General features: G+C 30.5%; 1 protein-coding gene across 6 annotated transcripts in view; it reads right to left on the bottom strand.

Annotated features, from left to right (window-relative positions):
• The window catches only part of Cntln (centlein), a 306,285-nt gene that overhangs the window by 134,415 nt on the left and 145,581 nt on the right, over positions 1 to 26,289 (bottom strand). For all 6 annotated transcript variants that reach the window (XM_027950608.2, XM_071600659.1, XM_071600660.1 and 3 more), the window contains 2 exons: positions 9,547 to 9,723; positions 7,272 to 7,397 (listed from right to left, as the gene is read on the bottom strand). In XM_027950608.2, the coding sequence (XP_027806409.2) occupies positions 7,272 to 7,397; positions 9,547 to 9,723 (303 nt within the window). The remainder of the gene's footprint in view (positions 1 to 7,271; positions 7,398 to 9,546; positions 9,724 to 26,289) is intronic.

The raw sequence follows: 26,289 nt of genomic DNA, 5'->3' as shown, positions 1-26,289 counted from the left end.
TTTGTAATAGTTATTTAAGTGAAGAAAGGAAAGAATTCCTCAAGATGAAGATTTGGTTTGCTTGATAAATATAACCTACTCAACTACAGTTTTTAAAATTGCTAATATAATTTCCAAATTATGCTATGAAATTAGTTTCATTTTTTCCTTGTTAATTAATATACATATATCAGAAGGTCATTTAACACATTTTTATTTTTTTTTCTTTTTCACCAACAAAAGGATTTGACCCTACATAAAGTAAGAATATTTTGTTAAAATGTAGGGACATTAATCATAGTAGTAAGACCAATTCTTCAGGCCACAGAGCCATAAATTAATATAGAATAAAGCACAAGGATTACACAAAAGGAAGAAAATAAGGCTAGACTTATACAAAAAGTAGCATAATTTAATCTTTTGGGGTTCTACCATGAAGAACTGAAAGTGGAGAAATAGGCTTAGTGCTCTTGAGGTCATACAATAGACAGTTCAAACACTATTCTGTTATCTCAAAATCTAGCTTAAACAATTAGTCAACTAATTCTAACTATATTGTATATGAGACAAATTTTCATCAGATGTGACAAACTCATAAAGGCCACATTCCTGTCCTCAAAAGATGTATTCACATTACTTATTATTTGTGTTTTTTGAAGTAAACTTAATAAAGTTTCTTCCCTGTGAGAATTTCAATAATTTAGAAAACCTATTTGTATTTCTATATGAGTGAACTTCGATGCTTATTTGCTGGGAGAAACAGGTACTTGAGATGGGAAGCCTATGGTAACTAGGAAGATCAGAATTCCATTCTTGTTGTTTTTCTTGTTAGCTATATAATCTTAAGAACACTATTCAAACTAATTAAATTTCATTTCCTATAAAATAGAGGAAAGAAAAAAAAGGCTTAAGTAGGCTGAGGCCCTGGCACTTGTGCTTGTCCTAGAGAGGCACAAAACTAAAGTTAGCCTCTTATCATTTCCTTTTCCCAGGTATAAAAAGTACTGTACTATTCCTTTAAAATTCATTATTTCCTTGACCATTCACCTCCCACGAATAGGGAAATACTACTTTATAATACAGTCTACCTCATTTTACTGTAATTCTAGTTGTCTCAGCAGTATGGTATTTTGTTGTTCTACCTTGAATATGCTCCTAGCAAAATTCTTCTATTAAGTAGTTATTAGGAACTTGAACTTGAATTTCTAATACTGTTCAATAAACAATCTAAATGTCACTTTACTCATCAAACTAAAAACTTCTAATCTCAAGTAGGTGAATAAATCCTAAGTAAGTGAAATTTAGTTATATAGAAAACTAACAATAATGTTAATATCTTGTCATAGGTGACATAAGGTAATTATGTTTAGTGGGATTCCTTGAGAACAAAAAGTTTCATTAGGAATTTTAACACAATGTATTAGAAATATTAATAAAATAATTAGGTTTACAGGTCATATTAGAAAAGAGTCATGTCAAAACAATTTTTGAATAAATTCATAACTAAACTAAAATGATTACATCAAAGACTTTTAAAATAGCTGCTATAATTATTATTTATGGAATAGAAATTATTGGCTATAAACTTTCATCTTACAATGAATTTCTTTAAAAGTACTGCATATAAAGCCCAGTGTTTTAGGGATCATTTAGTTCTGGGTTAAACATCATTAAAAATTCTAAGAAAATGGAACCTTTAAGTTTGATCAAAAAGTGAAAATTAATATAATGAGACATCCAAATATTCTCAATTACTATTCATGATTGATCCTCTGTTGAATTAATGAAATGAACTGAATTTCTAATCAGTATTGTCACTATTTCAGCACTTTTTAGTTCTACCCCAGCTACTATTAATCACTGAATTTCTACCAATACTTTTCCCTAATTCATCTCCTGAATCCATATATCATTTATGTTGTGTTAGGTTCTGTACTAGACATAACAAAGAATCAAATTACTGAATGCTACTACATCTGCTTCCCAAAGGTAAACTGTTCAATATTACCAAATAATTTTAGTTTTCTTACAATAATTCAAATAAGTGGTTCTTTTTATTATGTAGTGATCTTAGGAAAACAGTTTTATACACATGTTTTGTGCTTTAATTTTACTTGCTTTTTAATTTATTATAACTAAAACCAGAGTGTCTATATAATTTTTATAAAATAAAATCTAGACCATTAAAGTAGAATTATTTATAAAACAATTTAACAGATGTACTTTACAATAATAATTCTTTTAAGATGGAATTTCAGTCACAGATTTTACTTTGTCCTATTTCAGAAATACTAAAATTTTACAGAATGTAAATATGATAGAATTCACAAAAATATTTTCCTATTATAATACTGCAAGAACAGATGTTAGCTGAACCCATCTATCAAAAGTTGGTTATCTCAGAAAAAATAGTTTGAAGGAATAACCAAAATACTTTTTCATAACCTTCTCACAAAGTCAGGCTAACTGTAATTTGGATTATGATTCTTCAAATCTCATTTGACATATAATAGCCAAAATTAAAAAAAATAGTAGTTTATTTGGGAAATATTACCACCAAAGACCTTATAACAAAATCAAGTTTAAAGACTGATAAATACATTTTATAGCACTAATCAATGCATTTTCCTAAAAGGATACACACAAAGATATTCCATAGGCAGCTGCTGAATTAGAGCCACTCATAAAATCATTCTATAAATCCTTTGTTGAGTATTTTCCAAGAAACTCGTAATTAAAATATAGGCTTATGTGTACAAACAAGTCTGAAGACTGAACATTAGAAAATATAAAATAGGAAAACTGAATTGCTTGGCTATCCTTAAAGGTATTTTCAAATTCTGTTAAGTAAGTTCATAAGAACAAAAACAATTCTTAACCTAATCTGGTTTGCTCAAAGGTTGCTTCATAAGAATAAGGTGAATTAAGAGCATAAACTCTATTCATGAAATAGTAACTTGATCTTCAGGGAATAAGAACAAGGTTTTAGAGGAGTAGGGGAAAAAAAAACAAATTAAAAATTTTAATATAATATCAAGGATTCCAGTGTGAATGTTTAATTTCAGCAGAATGTATAAAGTGTATATATATCAAAACATTGAAAAAATACATATAAAATTTATTCAACAAATTAATGCTGTTAAATGGCATTGAAAACTGCTAATAAAATCATGTTGCCAGATGTAAGAAAATCAGAAAAACAGGGATTTTCATGGCATTAATAGTCTGAAGAATAGTAAGGATTTCATAGACTCTAATTCAGATTTCCAAACTATATTTTATAAGTTGCTAGAACATTACATTTATGAAGTCAAGATTATAAATGGAAGTTTTATTAAAAATAACTTTAATTTCTTCCATACTATATCTGCTTATTTATTACGACAAGAGTCACCCACCTTGAAAATATGAATAGCTACTCACAAGAGTAAGTAGAACAACTTAATGGGTCAATATTTGTAGAAAATTAATAACTAGCATTAGAATATTTATATGCATAATTTACTGCTGACATGACACAGTACGTCATATCGATGTACTAAAAATCCATATATACAGGTTCCATGGGCTACTATTGAAACCTATTTGTCTCTCCCATCTTTTAATTTGCCTAGGTAAACAACTGAGAGTCCTAGAGCTATCTACAATGCCTTGGAATATGACTTTTGTCTTTACTTCAGTATTTCCCATGGTATCTTCCATGGAAAAGCAGCCACCTTTTGGAAAATATTAATAGTAATATAACCAAGTAAATATGGGAATACCTAGATATAGATTCACAATGTGAACTGATATGTTAAAGATTCACAAAAAATAAACCTTTTAATCCATTGTTTACAATAATCATTTGAGCATGGACCATTTTTTATCTACCATACTCTCATGAGTCTCTACAGAACAATATTTCATAGAATAACAAAGGCCACGACAAAACTTCCACATGTATAAGTGGGTGATGAACCACAAATAAAAATCAAGTTCAATAAATGTATTTTAAAATCCAACAGTTACTCATTATAGGTTGAACTGTGTTCCCCTGCCTCCCCTCCTACAAAAAAATTACATTGGAATTCTAACTCCCAATACTTCAGAACTTTGTCTTATTTGGACACAAGGTCTTTACAGAGATAATCAAGTTAAACACATCATTAGGTGGGCCCTATTCCAATATGACTGATATTCTTAAAGTAAAGGGAATTTTAGACACAAGGAGATAGATATGCAGAGAGGGAAGATAATATGAAGACACAGGGAAAATGTAACCTATAAACCAAGGAAAATCTAAATTTACCAAAAGCTAAGAACGAAACCAATTCTCCCTCACAGACCTCAGAAGAAAGCAGTTCTTCTGACACCTTGATTTTAGACTTTTCTAGCCTATAGAAACTTGCAACAATAAATTTCAGTTGCTCTAAGCTGCCCAGTTTGTGGTACTTGTTTACAGAACACTAAGAAAAAGTACAGTCACATTATTATTTTCTGTGTTTGCTTCCAGGGAATCCGAGGCCTGTCGTATGCTAAATATGTGTTCTACCACTGAACTGTACCCCCACTACCAAATAATTACTATTTTACTTTATATTTACATGCAATAGAGTAATAGAAATATTATTATGACAGAAAAATGAGATTATAAAGTGATATCTTCTATCTTTATTAAATACCCATTACTAGACCAACATTAATCTATTGATTAAAAAGTTACTTTGAACGCAGTCACACTCTTTGGAATTACTTTACTATACAGATTTTGTTTACTTCTTTTCCTAAGTGACCGTGATTATAATATATTTCTCTCCTTTAAAATAAAAAAATTCACTAAATGAGAATATACAGAAAAAAATCTTTGCTCTAATTTTGCAAATTTGCAGTGACATAAATTTGAAACTCATAATTATTAATTGACTTAAATTATGAATATAGGGGTGCTGGGACATGGCTCAGCGGTAGAGCACTTGCCTAGCACAGGTGAGGCCCTGGGTTTGATCCTCAGCACCACATAAAAATAAATAAGTAAAATAAAGTTATTGTGTCCAACTACAACTATAAAATAAATATTTTTTAAAATATGAATATAGGTAAACTATAAAAAAAGTTTTATGAAAAAAAGAACTTTACTCTAAAAATAAAATTGGGGCTTCCTCCCAGAAGGGTGTGGTCAGAAAAAAAAAGGAGGAGGAAATAAATCATAATTATTTGATACTCTGTTTTTAAACAAGGAATTCAAGAGACAGATAGTAAGAGACTAGATCTAAAATGCCACTGAATTGCTATACACTTACTGCCAAAATAAGGGATTTATAGATCTCTGAGAACAAATGGTTGAAGATCCTCTACTGTTGAATGGATATGTGGCTAATATGTCAATTTGCCAGATACTTGATTAAAACAGAATTTCTCCATCTTTCTGAATGAGAATAATATTTTAACGAATATACTGAATGCTATGGTTTGAGTGTGCCCATTGTGTGATATTAAGAAGGTAGAAACAATTTGACTATGGTGCTTATAGGTAGGAAGTTTGGAAGGTGCTTAAGATTAGACAGGATCATTAGGATGAAACCTCTGTGATTGAGTCCCAATCAGTGGCTATATAAGAAGAGGGAGAAAGAGCAGAAGAGAAACATACATATGCACATCCTGTCTAATGCCATGTAATGTCTTGTACTTCTTGAGAACTCTACCATCAAGAAGGTATCATCTGATGTGATTCCTCAAGCTTCACCTTCAGAACTGTGAGACAAATCAAACCTGTTTTTATCATAATTTACCCAGCTTCTGATATTGGCTATTAGCAACAAAAAATAGACTAATACACTGAGTAAAGCACATGCCCTCCCTAATATTCAGGACCTTTAGTTGAAAGACCAAATAGAATTAAAAACTGAGTATAAAAAGATTTGATTCTGTTTACTCAAGTATCTTTGAGCTGAGACATTGGTCTTCTCTTGCCTCTGGACTCATACTGAAACATGGACTTGACTTGAACTTATACTATCAGTTCTCCTTTTTCTATAGCCTCAGTCTGGAGCTATATCATAGGCTCTCCTGGATCTCCAGCTTCACAGCTACATATCTTGGATTTCTTGGCCTCCATAATTATGAGTCAATTCCTTACAGTAAATCATGTGTATGACACACAAACGTATATATTTTTATACACTCACACACATAAATATACACACATATATATCCCTTTGGTGTATGTATGCACAGGCCCTGGGTTTAGGCCCTAACACTGGGTGGGGAAGGGGGTTGTGATTGGTTATGTAATCACACATAAAGCATTGGACCTGACACAGAATGGTGTAAAACTATTGAGAATCAATTATATGACTGAAATTCAAATATGGAAAGGCTTTAGATAATTATAAATAAAGAATGAAGTTTGCTATATTGAAGTCAGAGAAAAAATAAAAGCCTTTGAGGAGTTAGGGTGTAGTAATACAGCACCTGCCTAGCATGTGTGAGGCCCTGGGTTCAATTCCTAGCACTACAAAAATAAACAAACAAAAAAAAAACCAAATAAACACTTAATGTAGTCACATAAAAATTGGTTCAATATGCATGAATGATCTCCTCTGTTTAAGAGAATTCATTAAGTTTAAATCAGGAAGTAAAAGCTCTCAAAGACAAACCAATCAGGTATAGATTTGTTAAACCTAGGCAGAATACGCAAAAGTCACATGTTCTGAGACAAATTCATTTGAAATGGAAAAAAAAAAAAGCAATTTTTTTTGCCACTTGACTATGTAATTTTCATACAAAGGATAACTTAACTGTATGTTATCTGAGCTAATTTGAAAGGTTTGGTTTTGTTTTTGAGATGGGATCTTTCTAAATCGCCCAGATTAACCTCAAACTCTCAGTCCTCCTGAGTTAGCCTCCAGAGTAGCTGGGATTATAGGCATATACTGCCTCTTAATATGATTTTTAACTCATTTTTATTTTCAGACATTTATCATATATAAAGAACAAGAAACTCTTTTCCATTTATTATAGTTCTTTGTCTTTGAGGAAACAATAAGAAATTTAGTCTAAAGTTTAAATGAAAATATTCCAAATAATTTCAAAGTAGTGAATAAATATTTAGTTTTTAAATAGCAAATGTTGTTGTATTATTTTATGATCCTCAGAAAATTTAAAAACCAGATTAGCTGATTGCATGCTTTTGTACAGGTAATTAAATTCAGGAAAGAAATATGACAAGCCATTATTTGTGCAATATTTGTTTACTTTAGTATAGTTTTATCTTTGCATGGTTATTATTAAAGATATGATTTAATTTTCACCTTTAGTTGTAGGGCCTTCTCTAAGTTTTCAATCTTTCTTTCAGCTCTTGTCAGCTTCCTCAGCTCCTCTGAGTCTATGAAAGAGCTCTTTGGGGACAAAGACCTTGAACGTTTCACAGGTGGTTCCTCGAGAATAAAACAAGGACATGGTTGAACTAGTTGAAACATCGGATTATGAAAGACATGCAAAATTAAAGAACAAGTAATTTTGAATACTAATAATGAATTATAAAAAAAATCCTGCATGGAATACAGAGAAATAACAAGCGGAATTACCACAGTGCTACCACTAAAGGTTTCTCTGTGACTCGTTAATGAGAATATTCATTTACATTTACATTGTTTCTTTCAGAATAATGATGTCCCATTAGGGAAGACTAAAGGGTTATAGACTCAGAAATGCAAGAAACCTCATTACAAAGGAGGGGATAGAGGCTGGTCTAATTGCTCTATAAGGGTCCAAGGTTACACTTGATAGGACAACCAGAAACAAGAGGGAAAGGATTTTTTTCCCTTTGAAATAGTTTAACACACAGTGAAGTTGAAGGAACAATATGCTTGAGGAATATAAATACAACAGACAGTAGATCTTATACCATAATGACCATATGGTCATTAACTACAATGTGGCTAACTAGAGACAAGAATGTGTGTTTATATTATGTACAGCTTCATATACCAATCTGGAGAAGGAATATGTGAAAGCAACTATTAAGCTGGGCAACATAGTATTCATCCTCACAAAAAAGAAAGAAATTTTTTCTTAAAATACACCTCTCCTCTTCTCAAATTTTATCAAAAACAGTAAAAAATCAAAGCAGTACATTTTTAAACTTCAGCAATTCAGCAAGAAGTCAAATTAGGCCCTATAATGATATATTTCAATTTTAGCTGTATTTACTTTCATTCAGATAAAGCTTGCAAAACTATTTCAAAATGGTAAGAATACACAATACAGTTATGTTTTAGTAAATGAATAAAACTCATTCCTCTGAAAATTATTAACAATTTTATGGGGAGTAAGAGTACTAAGTAATTAAAGAAACGTGTCTAATTTTAAATGTTTTCTTTATTATGATAGTTTGTTCTACTCATAGGAAAAAATAGAATCAAAAATAATTTATCTTTAAAACAGTCTTTTACTTATAAAAAAAATATTTTTCCTCTACTGTTGTTTAAATAAAGTATTAACAAAAATATATCTTAAACTCCTTATGTTTAGAGAAAATTATTTCAACTTACCTAGAAGTACTAGAATTATAATATGATATTATGGAATTTTTATATTGGTAACATTCTGTATAATCTTTTGCAGTATAATACAAATACATAAAAAATAGTAAAAAAAAAAAAGTAAAAGCTGAAACATTAAGAAAATTTTTACATTAATATAAATATGCTAATTTTCCCTACTACCATCCTTTAAATACAAATAAATAAATGCACACGTTAATATTAAAATCCATTTATTATTTTATATTCTGTATGTATTATACTATAAATATCATACCAGGATAAAAGAATACTGAATGTATTTTTCTTTTAATTAAAATTTTAAAAATGAGTAAATGAATATTAAAATAAACTTTTAATCAGATGATATCAGATAAATAAGGGATGCTTATCAAAAATTTTTATTTTTATTTTATTTATTTTTTTTAAAGAGAGAGTGAGAGACATAGAGGTAGAGAGAGAGAGAATTTTTTAATATTTATTTTTTTAGTATTTGGCGGACACAACATATTTGTTTGTATGTGGTGCTGAGGATCGAACCCGGGCTGCACGCATGCCAGGCGAGCGTGCTACCACTTGAACCACATCCCCAGCCCTCAACAATTTTTAATATGGACTGGGATTGTGGCTCAGTGGTAGAGCGTTTGCCTAGCATGCATGAGGCACTGGGTTCAATCCTCAGCACCACATGAAAACAAAATAATATGTCCACCTAAAACTAAAGATACATAAATAAATAAATATATTTTTAATAAAGTTTAAAGAAAAAAATTTTTAATATAAGAATATTAATGGAAAAATAGACACACTACTAATAACATCTTAGTACTAAATTAATTAATTTAGGATTATAGTATCGCATCTTTGAAAAGGGAAAACTCCCTTTTCCTAGGAGGCATTTTATCAAGTATTTAACATGTAATATTTATTTAAAATTTCCAGAAACATAATCAGAGAAGTATAGGTTCTAAGTTGTTGAACATCATCTCTTGCCAAGCCAGTCTCATCTTGATAAATTCATAAAACAACAAAATGCCTCTACCTTAAGTTTTCCTTCAGCATTGGTTATGATGCTCTTCTCTGAGAAACTCTTGTTGGTAGATCTGTTCTCAGACAGCTTTTCATTTGCTATTTTCAGTTTCTCCTGTAAATACTCAATTTCAGACTTCTGTGAGACCATTAATGTTTCCAAGCTCGATAATGATGGCTGTAGAGATAACTATTTAAAAAAACATTTGTTGGTTTATATATTATTGTATTTACAAATATATGCAAATATATATTATATAAAGCCTAAATATTCAGAATTTTTTTATTATAACAATAAACTATAAACGACAAGAGGCTGGGGTCATAATTCAGTAGTAGAATACATGCTTAGCATGTACAGGGGCTTGGGTTTGGGTTCTAAGACCAAACATTTTTTAAAAAGGGAACTACAACTAGTTAAGCATTATTATTCAAGTGGAAAGCTATTTTTCAGTAAAATAACTAAGAGTCTACACAAATATTTTTATGAACAACATTATCATATACATGTGAAGAAGAAAAAAATTTAACTCATAAATGCATGGTACATACCACTCATCTGTAATTTAATTATCTTAAACTTATAATTAAGCATGTATTTCCTCACAAATTACTCAATCTACCATCTGATCAAAAGTCATATAATATCACAGAATACAAAGCTGGAAAAAGGAAACCAGTAACACTGTAAATCCAATTACCTTTTAATGTATCACAATTTAATAATGACTTCTTAAGACGTCATGATATTTTAGAAGTCAATCCACTATTAACCATTCTCTTTTGAAATTTATTTATGTCAGATAAAGTCATAATGATAAACCCCCACTTTTAACAAAAGAAATCATAAAAAAATCAAACTTAGGAAATCTATTTATAATGATTAGGATTATACTAGAATACTGCTCCCTTTGCCACTGATTATGTATGATACCATAAAAACGATACAATTAAACACTTACTTTACAAAAAATAAAAATACTGAATCATACTGAGAACAAAGGTTTTGCTGATTTAACCAAAGAATGTCAAACCTTTTGAATATTATCAATATGGATGAAATAGCCCTGAAAATATTTGCATGTAATACAGAGTCCCAACTACCTAAATGATATTCCTAAGGGAGAATATATATATATATATATATATATATATATATATATTTGTATCAAGAAGAGTAAACATTGTCTCCTTTCCAAGTTTGCCTACATTTTCTTTTTTTTGGTGGGATAGGCAACATTTTCTTAATTATAACCTATAAGTTTTGAGATGAGGGGACTACCTTAGATTTTTATCATTTTATTTTCCTCATATTTACATAACCTGATTTATTTTTCTGCCTATGACACTATTAAACATTTTCTTCAAAGTGTTGTTTTTATTGTACTGTCATTATTACTCCATTACCTTGTTTGGAACATTAAAATACTTAAAGCATTTTGATTTTTGTAAGAGCAAATGATTTTGCAGTATTTTTCCTTATTATTTTAAAACACTCCCCAAATTTTGCTATTTTGTTTTTCCTACTATTCTATAATCAAAATTTTGACATCTACACATATTTCCTTTGATTGGTAACTAATTTAAACAATTTCAAAGGCTTCCTGCTCTTGTCTAGTTTGCCATTAATAAAATAATTGAAGATATACCAACATCATTTGCTAAATAAATTCTGTATAATTTGTTCAAGGTCAAAGAAAAAAATTTAGATTAATACAGAAGAAATATAATTTTAGTTTATTGGTATATCCAATAAGCAATCTAGTTTTCTTTATAAAATAAATTATCTAAATCACCAATGGATTATAAGATTACAGTTAAGAATATAAAATAATTAATATTTTATCAAGAAGCTACAATAATAAAAAAATAAAATATTCATGAATAGAATAAATGTTCCAATAATTCATATTACCACAGAAATCAACACTTATTTATAATACTATTTCTATTAATATTATTAATATTTCTAACAATAAAGATTATTTAGGCAGCATTCTTTCAAAATTCTCAATACAACATAAAGTACTATAAAAGTAATGACACCTCAAAATTTTCATAAGAATCAGAAAGAGAATAAAAATAAATAATATGGCTGCCTTTGTTTTAAAATTATAGCATTTTATTTCATACATAAGATATTTATACGTTAAATCATAATGTATTCTTCATTTCCACAAAGTAACTTGTATTGCTTCCATTTTCTTTTCACTCTTTTATCACTTTTCCTAGAAATATAGTCAGTCACAAGAAGTAAATTTCTAAAATAAACCATTTTTTAAAAACATTTATTTTTTAGTTGTAGTTGAACACAATATCTTTATTTTATTTATCAATGTGGTGCTGAGGATCGAACCTAGGGCCTTGCATGTGCGAGGTGAGTACTCAGCCATTGAGCCACAACCCCAGTCCTAAACCATTTTTTAGAAGTATAAGTAAAAGGAAGTGACAACAGTCTTACTGTTAAGGAATAATGGGGCTATTTTTAGCAGTTCTTACTTAACTCCAGTCTACTGTTTTCATAGAAGAATGTGGCCCACTATTGCTTGATCTATTGATTTTTCAAAAGGAACCAAGGATTTATGGTTCATAAGGGAAATCCCCAGATCTTTAAATATTGGTTAGACCCAGTTTCTGACATCTGTACTTTGTGAACATGGTAATGGAAGTATAATCTGATACAATTTTTCTAAACTATAACCTGAAACAAATTTTCTAAGTTGATACAATATATCAAAGCTAATGAAAATAGACCTTTGTCTTAGATTTAGCATTCTGATTATGCTAAGGGCAGAGAGGGCAAAATATCCATGATAAATTGAGAAAAGTTAAGGTAGAAAAGGCTATATTATACTGTATAAATATAGACTGCATCAAACCTGCACAGGAAAGAAGACCTTGAAATTACAGGATTATTTCAATAAATGGAAGGACTGTATGTGAATTTTATGTTATATATATATATCTAAATTTCTTTAACTTTTTTTACAGTAAGCATATTACTAAATGTGTTTCAAAGTATAAATATTTGGTTTTCTACAATTTTTATTAATTAATTTAGTTTCTCTACAAATTGAATAAAGTTCTTAGAAAAGTTTTCAATAAGAAACTAAATTTTCTTCATAATATCATTCCTCAGAATTCTTAGAGATGTTTGTGACATTAAAAGGTATAATCATTATAATTTTGTCCTTTAACCTGCTTTTTTAAATTAATGACTATTTTTACAACAGTTTTATCTGTATAGAAAAAATTAGCAGATACTACATAGAGTTCCCTTTTACTTCTCACTTCTACCCACCCAGTTTCCCCTACTATTACCATTCTAAATTAGTATATATGGTACATTGATTATAACTAATTGATCTGTATAATACATTATTATTAATTTAAGTCCATAGTCTACTCAGATTTTCTTAGTTTTTACCTAATGTTCTTTTTCTGTTTCAGCACCTCAACTAGAACTAATTACTATTAGTTGTCATGTCTCCTTGATCTCCTCTTGGATGTACCAGTTTCTCACAATTTCCTTATTTTTGATGAGCTTGAGAGTATTTTTAGAATATGTTTGATGTTTTTCTCATGATTAACTGCGGATGTGAATTTTAAGGAGGAAGGTAATAGAGATGAACTATCATTTTCATCACATGATATCACAGGTACTTTATTAGTTCATTTTCCGTTGCTATAATAAAATACCTAAAGGTGGGTACTTTGTAAAGAAAAGAGCTTTATTTGGCACACAGTTTTGGAAGTTGAATGTCTAAACCATATGGTACCAGTTTTGGAAAGGGCCTCCTTGGCTACAGGAAATCATGGCAGATGGCATCAATGGTGAAAAAATATGTGAAAGGAAAAGATCATATGGTAAGACAGGAAGCAAGACCATGAAAGGGGCCAGAGTTGTTTTTTTTTTTTTTTTTTAAACAACTCACTCTCTCAAGTACTAACTGAAGGGGTCCCACAAGAACTACACCAATTCCTTCCAAGGTCAGTGCCTCAATGACTTAATTATATCCACTAGGCTCCACCTCTTAAACGGTCTTACCACTTCGTAACATCCCCACACTGGAGACCAAGCTTCCAACTTAAGAGTCCAGTGGAGAAAGATAATAACCAAGCCAATGCAGACATATACTATTAACATAAAGGAGGACAGTCGATGTTGAACTTGATCACCTGGCTGAGGTACTATTTATCATCTCACTCTACTATGAAATGTACCAACCTTAATGGGTTAAAACAAAAAACAAATTTTTAAAACTTAATTCACATTATTATATATGGACATACATACATAATATTTTTTAAAATATTTTATTTATTTAATGCAAGTATTGAAGCCAGGGGCACTTAACCACTGAACCACATCCCCAATAATTTTTTATATTTTTAAAATTTTTTTGTTTATTTTGAGACAGGGTCTTGTTAAGCTGCTTAGGGCCTATTTAGGCTATTGAGGCTGGCTTTGACTCGACTTTGACTCATGACTCTGCCTCCCCAGCTGCTGGGATTAAAGATGTGCACCACAGTGCCCAGCTATACATAATTTTTAAGTGTAAATAACATAAATGAGGATATATGTATATCCCTATAAGATCCATGTATAGCTTCATATACTCTTTTTAAGGTATCTATGTAGATCTTCATATTCTCTTTTTATGTACTCTTTTTGAGGGCTTTTATATCTCTAGCAATACCAAATTACCCAATGCCCCCTTCTACACAAGTTCATTTAATTACATGTAAAATCATAGAATTTTTGAAAAAATAACTTTTCTTGCTAGTAATTATTATTTTATAAATTTTATCTAATATTAAAAACTCATTTGTACCTTATTTTTTTTAAAAAATAAGGTATGGTGCTAGATCATTGTTAATCTGATAAGAAATGATCAGTGGAGTATGTGTCTAAGGCATCTGATAGGGAATAATCATTATGATACACAACTTTTTGTTGTTGCTTTTTTTTTTTTTTGGTGTTGAGCATCTGAGCATTTACCCACTAATTAAAAAATCCTATAAAAGATATAGAAGTAGGTAAGAAACCATTAAGTGTTATGCCAATTACTACTTAAAACATGATATAACTTAAACATCATCTTATTGCACTAAATCTAAGGAACATCATATGGTATTACAGTGGAAGATGACTGAATATTTCTTGATAAATATAAGAGTGATTCATAGATATAATGATTAAAAATAGTATGTTAAATTGTTTTACCTTAGTAGTCAATTTTAATTAAATGCCTATTTAATCCTATATTTAAGTAATAACTCCTTCCACATACTAGCGTTTAATGGAGTATTTAGTTCCTACACATATACATTATTTCACTTAAGAAATTTATAAATTCAAAACATATCAATACAAAACAAAAACATTTTTAAAGAATGTTATTTATTAACAAAATAAAGTTTTCCCTTATAGAATATTTCACTAAAAATCAAGTACAGTTCAAATGTGTATGTATGTGAGTGTGTGTATAATGTGTTTTTATGCTTATAAAATATCTAACATACACACATATATATATCAGAGAAATTGACAAATTGATCAACTGTGCTCTGAAAAACAATTAAGTCCTTTTAAAAGTATATAGTATAAAATGTATACCTTCTAAGTCATAATTTATATAGACTATATACATATAACTTCATATACATCATACATATGACTTCCTTATGAAATACTTCAATCTCTACAGAAACTTGTCATTTTGTTTTTAGAAATGCAAAAACACATATACTGCCAATTCGTAAAACAAACTTGTGAGCTGAATCATCAATAACTTGAATATGGATGACTTTAATAATAGTAATATATTCTTAAAAAAAGGGAGGAAGAAAAAATAATCATCATAATATTATAGATCAAAATGACCTTATCATAAAGTTCCCAAATGAAATTAATGTACCAGTTTAAATTTACACCTCCCTTTTAGAAACACCACTAAATTGAATAAGAATTGTTTTAATACCAGCAGTTTCATGTAGCACTCTTTTCAAAACATAAATATTTATATTTCTTCTCTCCACTCACTTTTAACCCAAATATCCTCAGATTGCATTAAGAGGTCACAAAGTAAAGTAATTATGTAGGTAAAACTTAAAATACCAACATTGAGTCTCATAATACAATACAAATCTCACATTGTAGCGAAATTCAATACTATACTCAAATTTAACTTCCCATTTTTATCTAAACATTTCTATGGTACAGTTAATGAAGAGCAAAAAAAAAAAAGGGGGGGGGGAAATGAGTTTCATAACTTTAACTCCTTAAACCCAGCATATAAAATGTAACATTGAATGGGTTATGCATGGAATGTTTTATTGCTTATACTTGAATCCAGTGAATAACAACAGCATCTTCCTTAGGAAACTTGAACAATCATAAGCTAAGCATTTATTCTAAAGTATGTAAATACTGCACTGCACAGACAAAAATTAGTGTTATTTATATGTCACAGAAGAGTGTTTAGAGTGTTATCTCCATAATAAATTCATCAAATGTTGATTCCAGTAAACTGATCCTGGATGTATTTAAAAACTAAGAAGAAAATATTGATTTTCCTGTAGATAACTTTTTACCTTAAATAGCAAAATGAAATACAATCAGGTTTTGCTGCAATTGTTATAATCCTCTTCTGCCAGAATTTGCTAATCTGAATTATTTAAAGTATATGTTAATGGTATACTAAATTGAATTTCTAAATTCAAGAATTAAACTTCCTCTATGGTATATCTCTAAATATGTGACTTTTGGGTATAATTCATTACTTATTATAATACATACTCTTAAGTTTTATAAACATTTAACACTTATGTCACCAGTAAAAAAAAAATCAAAATTTGTACACTAATGTGGGATAAGCAAGGGACTATGCTTGTTATGCATTATCATCTCTATACATTAAAACCTCAATCATACTCAAACAAATTCACTAAAGTGTGGTTTTCAATCTGCTAACTATGCATTCCATAATAGCCTGTAATTATTAAAAACTGACAAGAAAGCTACGCCACCTGTGTTTATGTGCAGCCAGGTAATGAAAAAAACAACAACGCTGTCATCACCTCTCAATTCCTGATTGCATTATCAAAACTGTAGCCGAGTTTGGCATCTGGGTGTGACCTTGTTAACTGCTAGGGTAATTAAATTTATTCTATTGGGAAAAAGGATGATAAATTATTAGCAAGAAGATTTTGTTCACATTTTATTAAATTGGCCTGTCAAAGGGTTGGCCAAATTATCAAGGGCCTCATTTATTGGAGGCCAGCCATATTGCCACATCTGTTACAATTATTTATAATTTCAGCAGTTGAAAACCAACTGAGTTAGGCATCCGCCATGTAAAGTAATTTACAAATTATCTGATGAGGGAGTGTTTTAGCTTCTCCCTCATTTCTAGCCAGCAGAAAGCCGCGCTGTAATTACAGAACACGATTAGGTTCTTTGGGGAACTTAACTTGCACTCATAGCCATAGTAAGATGCAGCAAGAACATATGGAGGAGCTTGTGCTTCTACTCCCTGAAGCTCGTGACCCGCCTGCCGCTGAGCCCTTGAGTTGAATTTGAATGAGAGTGCCATGGCTAATGTTCTACACATGCACCATTTATGCCACAAAACAAATCGGATCACTGTTAATTATGAAGCAGCTATAATCAGGCCTTCACATCTGTGTAATGTGAAGCGCAGTAGGCTGTATTCCAATAATGTATGACTACCTTTGGGTCGCAAATTGCGAGCCATATTGCCTCAGTAGTAGTTACTGAATTCAAAGTAACTCCTTTGATAAAAGCCCATCACATGGATATTTTTATCCAGCTTTATATGAAAAAAAATCAAATCCACAAGCCTTTCTTTATCAGCTATTGACCAAAACAGTTAAAGCATATGGCACAAGTTCATTAATGAACAACACAGAGCACTCTAATTTAATGAAACCACTTGAGCCATAAAAATCAGATTTAGTTAATTCCCTCTTTCTCATTTTTTTCACATTTAGCCTAAACCTATGAACTACTTAATATTACAAGTTATCAAGACACAACATATTTTTATAAATTTAAATGGAATATAAAAAATCTAATGTTGTATTGTTAATAACCTTTAGAAAGAATGGCAATAATGGGTTTTATGTTTTACAAATTGAATTCCATCAAAAACCTGATATATAAAACCATAAACTATTTGTTTTTAGAAAGTGAAACCTACCAGCTGTATTCTAACCAAAAATACTCTTTATTCCATGAGAAAATTTTCCTCGTAAAGGCAGCTAAACAAGCTGCACCCAGATGGCAAACCAGCTACAGTTTAATTAATCCACTAAAAGCCATTCAGATTTCAGTAAGGGTAATGTAATTTTGAATAATAGTAACGAAAAAAATCACTAAACATTCTTAAGTTTTATTATAGCGGCAAGAGAAATGTCACTGTAGGGTAGTTAAAGTTGAGTTGCAGTTTCTATTATATATGCTAAAAATCTAGATTTTAGTATCTTGGGCTGTTTTATTCTTGAAACATAAAGTAGGCTTAAAATATCAGAATATCTATTGGCAGCCTGCACTTAGTTTTCATATAAGATGGTAGAGTTGTATGGTTATAACTAGTCTAAATTTTGTGAATATAATGCAAAAAATCTTTTGAAACAGTTCATAGTTAAGATTTATAAACGATAAAGACTTGAATTTTTTCTTAAAAAAATCTTCATTTATCAAAACTAAAAAAATCCTAAAACTTGATTTATCAAAGCTAAAAATCATGTTATATTTTATTGTTGTTTTCTTCCTGAAGATTGATTAAATATGAAACTATCATGAAACCATTTTCCACAAATTTATGTAGCCATGTCTACATATGTATCGAAATTAGAAATGTCAATAAATATAATTATATCAAGAAACAAATTACAAAGCAGTTTTCACTTAAAAAATGCTATAAAACAAGACAAACTTCAAACTAAGTTTATAAGTTAAAAAAAACTAAATAATATAATAAGACCATGATAAGCATAATTTTAAAAAATATTATTTATGACATCTTGTTCTAATATATTTAAAATTACTTTGATCCCATAATAGTAAGATACCTAGATAAAGTAAAAGATTAGTATTCTTCCATGTCGAATACCTAGATAAAGAAAAAGATTAATAAAACGAGAAAAGTATAATAGAAATTATAAAGTAAAAATCATAAAAAGTAATTTTTAAAATTTTTAATTTTTTAAATAGTATGCTTGTTTTTGATTAAAAACAACCAATTATTAACTCTTGCATAATATTTCTAAATTACAATATGACAAGACTGACCAGTATTCTGAGCCCTGGTCATGCTATTGTAATCTGATTCCTCCCTGCCAAAGAATATGACTTTAATTGATAACACACACTCACCAGTAATACCAAACCCTCTGATTGGCAAAAGAAAACAAAGTTTACAACTACTGATGTTTTTTTTTTTTTTTTTCTTCTTTGCGTTTTGGAAAATTGTACAAACTCAATCCAGTACTGTTAAAGAAAAGATAACAGACCAGGCATAGTGATGCACACCTATAATCCCAGTGGTTGTGGAGGTTGAGGAAGAGGAGTGCAAGTACAAAGCCAGCCTTAGCAACTTATCCAGGACTTAAGCAAGTTATCAGGACCCTGTCTCAAAATAAAAAATAAAAGGGCTAGGAAGTGACTCAGTGGTTAAGCACCCTTGGGTTCAGTCCCTGGTACAAAAAGAAAAAAAGGTAGTAGAAAAAATCAGACATTATTACTGTATGTATATATGAGACTACAGGACCAATATGATTCGGCAACATGTACACTCAGAATAATGAAAAATTATATCCCGTCTATGTATGATATATTAAAGTGCATAACTGCATTCTATTGTCATGTATAACTAATTAAAACAAATAAAAAATTAATTAAAAAAGGAAATAGACAACAGAACTTTTTAGTCTACGTGTAACTATAACAAATAGATATTCCTTTAAAAAATGACCCTATTCTTCCTACTTCTTACATACTACAATTAAAACAAAGAATACTTAGTCATTATAGGATAGGCTAAATGGTTATAAACCTAGGATGCCTATTTTTTCAAGTCTTCATTCAAAAATCACTCACAGAACTCAATACCAACCACTAGAAAAAGTAGTAGGGATAAAAAAAGATAAGACATCAACTTTCCTTGCCCTCATCTAGTTCACAGTCCAGAGAAGGAGAGAGACAAGGACAACAATAAAGTTAATAACTGCTAATACATGAAAGAACTCAAGAAAAAGGATTTATGCCGGGCATGGTAGTGCAAGCCTGTAATCCCAGAGGCTGAGGAGGCTGAGGCAGGAGGATCATGAGTTCAAAACCAGCCTCAGCAATGATGATACACTAAGCAACTCAGTGAGACCGTCTCTACATAAAAAAAAAAAAAAAAAATAGGGCTGGGGATATGGCTCAGTGGTTGAGTGCCCTGAGTTCAATCCTGGTATCAAAAATAGAAAGAAAGAAAAGAAAAAGGATTTAGGAAAAAGTTATCAATGATTATCCTAGAATTAAAACTAGAAGATTGTTTTAGTCAGCTTTTTCACTGCTGTGACTAAAGGATCTGACCAGCACAACTCTAGGGGAGGGAAAAGCTTATTTGAGGGCTTATGGTTTCAGAGCTCTTAGCCAAAGAAGGCAGGCTCCATTCCTCAGGGCTTGATGTAAGGCTGAATATCATGGCAGGAAAGGGCAGACGAGGAAAGCAGCTCACATCATGGTGATCAAGAAGCAGACAGAGAAAGTCCACTCTCCATATACAAATATAAATCCAAAGCCCATGCCCCAATTCCCACCCCCTCCAGCCACACTCTACTACTTCAGTTAATCCCTGATGGGATTAGGCTAAGGTTATAACCCAATCATTTCTCTTCCAAACTTTATTGCATCATTTCACATCTGAGCTTTTGGGGAACACCTCATATCCAAACCATAACAAAGATCAAGAAAGTATTGACAAGTAAACAAACTGTGAAAATAGCTGTGATAAACATTATATAGAACTAATTTCCCTAACATGTATCTAAAAGACTACGCAAATCAGTAAGCAAATAAGATAAAAATACAAACTAACAGAATGTTCAACAAAATTTTTAAAAAACTATATGAAAAGTAAAAGTGCAAAACCTAATTTCCAATGAGATGAAAAACAAAAGAATGAAATTGTTTTGAAAATCAAAAAGGTTGATTTTAAGTGATAATAAATGCTTGCAAATGTATGAGAAGTGGACAATCTCATACACTGTGAGAAGAAACGGTAAAACCTTGATGGAATACAGTTTAACACAGAACATGCAAAAGCCTTAAGTTCATGGTCTTTGACAACTTTAAAGAATTTTTCTTAAGTAAACAACCAGAGATAAACATAAATATATGAGTAAAAATGTTTGACCATAGCATCAGAAACAGATTAAATAGAAAAAAAATTTAAATGAACTGACATAAGTAGAGAAATGTTTGGGTTTAAATAAAGCTCATTTCCTACAATATTAAATAATAGAGGAAATACTTCAAATATGTTAGATCATATTATAAGAAAGCAGGATACAAATATATTATATGATTTTAATTATAAAGAATACACATTTTCAATTTAGTTGGTACTCTTTTTACTCCAAGTCCACACATTCTTTAGGTCTTCACCAATATCTGGGGCTAAAGGAAAAGCCCAGACTGGGGACCCTAGACCTGCTTTCCCTAGATCTCACTTCAAACTATAGATGTTAAGAAGTAATGCTAGGTAAAGATCTCTCTATTCCTAATTATAATGCCCAGTCATTATCATTATCATCTGCTTTGAATTCATTAGGACTAATCTCATCATCCCTTTTGTTTATATTTACAGGAGTTACCAAAAAGAACCCTAATTCCTTCCCCTGTCAACTCTTATGGAATTAATCTACTCTTAATGCTAGCTGTGAATTACTTTTTAAAAGACAGAAACAAAAACCAACAACAACAAAAACAGATATGGTTCTTATTTATTTTATGTCAAACTGTCCAGGCAGATTTTGATAAGAACCAAAAACACAGCTAAAGAGTACTCTGCCACCCTCCTATTCTCTATTTTGCCTTTTACAATTTGATATGGTTTGGACTCTCATTTTGTATTCCATGTCCCCTCAACTCATTATTTTTTCCATCATGATGTGTTTCTACACTATGTTCTGAGTAATTTTATCAGCTTTATATTCTAATTTTCTAAGTCTCTCTTAAACACAGTAACTCATTATATGATGTATATTTATCAAAACCAGGTAGACAGTATAAGAAATCAATGTAACTGACCAATAATATTTATAAACACTAACTTTTAAAAAAATCAAATAAAATCCAATAAAAAACTAAAGCAGCATAAAATAAACTAGGAATGGCCAAGAATAAAAAGATTAAACAAATGATAAAATTTATGACCCATTCCTGATATTAGTTAATCAGCTCATTAACCTGATAAAAGGTCATCAATATGAAATTATGGCTAACTTCTTTCTCCATGATGAAATATTACAATTCCCTTTAAAATAGGAAGAATGTAAGGACACCCATTTTCACTACTTCCACTAAACATTTGGTGAACTACATAGAAATTGGTAAAAAATATTAAAATTTTTAAGAAAGAAACAAAACTGCCTTCATTTGCAGAAGATATAAATATCTACAATAGAAAGCCAAGGGGAATTTATAAAAAGAGAGAAAGACTGATTAGCAAGTTGGCTGAATATAAGCTAAACATTTTTAAAAATTCAACTATCAACTGTAATTCTATGCAAAAAAACAATGTAACAAAAATGCAAATAATTAAAATACCAACAAAAATGTAAGCTACTCAGAGACAAAAGTAGTAAAAAGATATGTAAGACCTTTGTGGATAAACTATAAAACTTTATTTAAATATATTAGAGAAGACTTAAATTAAAGGATACATAGAATATCCATAGATAAAAAATACTTGTAATAGTATAGTAAAGATGTTAGTTCTGCTCAAGTAACCTGCAAAGGTTTTTTTCAGGTAAGTTGATGAATATTTACAGTATTATATTGGAGAAAAAATGGTAGAAAAAAATCCAAAACAGCACTGAAAAATACTAAAGTGAGGAGGCTTATCACATCAGTTATTATGGCTCCTTAGAAAGCTACAATAATGAATAGAATTGATGTCTAAAAGATTAAAGAAATTACCCAATACAAATAAATACAGAACCAGAAATAAACCTATACAAATATGAACAATATACACATGCAGTAATAAATGTCACAGTAGGCACTACAGATCACTGAGAAAAAGTAATTACTTTAACAACAAAGAGTATTGAGACAAACAAAAATCCAGGGTTTTTTTTTTAAGTTAAAATTTCTTATTACACCGAACATAAAAATCAATCCCACGTAGATTTAAAACTTACATGCATAAAGTCAAAACAATTATATTTCAGATGGAAATAAAAGAAAACTTCTTTATGATATCAGAATAAGGTAGGATTTTTTAAAACAAGATACAATGTACCCCAACTTACAAGTTGAAACTTACCTATATTAAAATTAATAACTTCATTTTTGAAAAGTCATAATAGCATAAGTAAAAAAAAAGCTACAAACAAGATCACTACAACCTGTACAATTGATAACTCAAAGTGCTAGCTGATCTCTATACTCATTTTCTCCTTTAGAAAATGGGAACATATTTCCCAATCTTCTTTTAAATTATATTCTATGTGGAAAAATAAAATTGAGTTCTGAACATTGGCAGGATGGTAAAAGTAAATATGTGCCACTTCTAAGGGTAATTAATTAAACCCCCTGCTTGGTCTTTTCTCTAGATTCTTTTCCCTTTCTGGCTGGTGGAGTAAAATTGACCCAAAGACCACAATGGGAGCCATGTTTTAGACATTAAATCCAAATAATAGAAGGAACTTACAAATTGAAAGCCCAAATAATACCCATTTTGTATTGTCACAAAAGTTAAGACGTAAATTATTTTAAGGCATAGATATCTAGAGATTATATATAATAGAAGCTGACATTATATTAAAAAAAATACAATGAGAAATATTAGTATCCAAAATAAAGAACTTCAGTGAAAAGAAAAACAGTTTAATTGAAAAATGGGCACAAGAATATGTGTTGAATATATTTCCAAGAAATACCTTCACAAACTACAATGTCTAATTCCATTTCTCACTGTAACTGTATTGTTTCAAGGAATCTTGCATTGTGAGGCAATGAAAGAAGTTCAGAGGCAAAATGATTGGGTTATAAGAGTCTTAACCCAATCAGTGATTTAATCCCCTGATAAGGATTAACTCAATAGTAACTGAAGTGGTAGGGTGTGGCTAAAGGATGTGGGAATTGGGCTCTGGCTTTGGGCATATATTTGTATGGGGTGAGTGAATTCTCTCTCTCAGCTTTCAGATCATGATGTGAGCTGCTTTCCTCTGCCACACTTTCCCACCATGATGTTCACCCTCACCTTGAGCCCTGAGGAATGGAGCCAACATTCTATGGAATAAGACCTCTGAAACTGTGAGCCCCCAAATAAACTCTTCCTCCTTTAAAATTGTTCTGGCCACATCTTTTAATCACAGCAGCAAAACTGCTGACTAAAACAGTCTTATTCCATTTTTATCTTATAAAGCAACAATTTATTCCTCATAAAACAAGAGACTGAGAAGTTCAAGATCAAAGCATTAGCAGGTCTGGTATTTGGTAGCTCAAAGATGGCACTGTCCTGCAGTAAATGCAGATGGTGGAAGGGGTTAGTGGTCCCTCTCAGGCTCTTGTTACAATCTCATTCATAGTAGTAAAGTGTTCCCATTGCTCCATCCAAACACCACCCAAATGTCCTATCTCTGAATACCCTTAAATTAGAGAATGGGTTTCAACATATGAAAAGGAGTGAATGACACATCCAGACAGTGCCACAAATTGTAGTTTATTCACACAATTCACATGTAAACAGAAGGGGAAAAGAATTACAGCTACATTGAAAAACAAAAATGATTTTTCAAAAATTCTAGTCACCGAGCAAGATATACACAGATGATGATGTTTTGAAGATGATGATGCAAGGCTAATAGGCAGAGATTAATAAACACAAAATTCAAAAGAGTAATTATCTGTTGGGGACAAAACACAGGATTAGGGAATAACACATAAGTAGCATCAAAAGTACTGGTAATGATTGCTGACAGGTATATAGATATCATTTACTCTTTTATAGGTTTCAAATATTTTGTAATAAAATTTTTAAAATAAATGAAAACATGAGGGTAAACATAAAGAAAACTCTCTATAATGTTGGAAAAAAGGGTAGCTGTGAAAAGGAATTAAAATAAACAAAACTTTGGTTAAAATTTGCAACTCTGATCTTATGATCCTTAGACACATTGGCATTTCATTCACAAGTAAATATAATAAATTTAAGGCTTAGGTTTCTCTCTTGTCCTATACTGGAAGATATTCCTCCAAGGCAATAAACTGAACACTTCTGCATGAAAAAGATAATCACTTTGAGATAAGACTAGGCAGTCATTCAGAATTCAGCTAGTTAAGAGCAGGGTGTTATGAAATCAAAGGTCACAGGTTTCAGTCCCATATGAACCAATTAGCTTTGCCCTTTTCTATGGCAGACTGTCAGCTCACCAATAATTCGGATTATAAGTGAGATCAGGAAAAAGGTAGTATAAATCATCACCAACTCAGGAAAAAGAAACCTCAAATTTACTAACATGACGTCAGAAATATCTTCTTTTTATGATGATATTAAAGCCAACATTCATTAAGAGACTACAAAGTAATGCCTTATCTAATCTTCATCAAATTCCTATTTGGTAGATACTATTATACTACACATTTCTGTAAATAATAAAATTGAGATGATATAGAGAAGTAACTTGCCTATGTTAACACATGGGATTAAGTCTGTAATCTAAACCCACGCATCCTAACTCCAGAATTTACATGTTTTTATCCATCATTCTATAAATTTATCTCCCACAAATCAGACATTTAAAAAGCCACACTATAGGCAATTGAAAAAATGTTAAGAGCCAGAAAAATGTAAGAGTACATTCTTCCTAATACTATCCCTTAATCCTTTATTTCATTTGCTGCCTAGTTACTTTTTAAAGATATTTTTATTTATTTTTTTTTTTTTGATTCATATCAGTTGTACATATTTATGGGCTACTGAATGAAATTTCTTTTTTTTTTTTTAAAGAACAGTTGTTGTTTTTTTTTTAAATTTATTTATTTTTTTAAGTTTTCGGCGGATACAACATCTTTGTATGTGGTGCTGAGGATCGAACCCTGGTCACAGGCATGCCAGGCGAGCGCACTACCGCTTGAGCCACATCTCCAGCCCTGAATGAAATTTCAATATGTGTATATAATGTGCAATAACAGATCACACATATCTATCACCCCAAATACTTTTGTTTTGGGAACATTCAAAATCCTTTCTGCTATCCATTTTGAAATATTAGATTGTCAACCATGGTTATGCTACTGTCTTATAGAATAGCTTTAATCCAAACACATCCCTGTACCTATTACCTATTATCACCTTCTATCTCCCCTCCCCTACTCCTTTCCCAGACTATGTTAACCACTAATTCATTCTCTACTTCTTTGAGATCTACATATTAGCTTACACATTTAGGTGAAAACATTTATCTTTCTGTACTGGTCATTTCATTTAACATATTTTCTATTCCCTCC

Source organism: Marmota flaviventris, chromosome 13 (assembly GCF_047511675.1).
Source record: "Marmota flaviventris isolate mMarFla1 chromosome 13, mMarFla1.hap1, whole genome shotgun sequence".
Taxonomy (NCBI): domain Eukaryota; kingdom Metazoa; phylum Chordata; class Mammalia; order Rodentia; family Sciuridae; genus Marmota; species Marmota flaviventris.
This window is presented reverse-complemented; position numbering and strand designations above follow the sequence as displayed.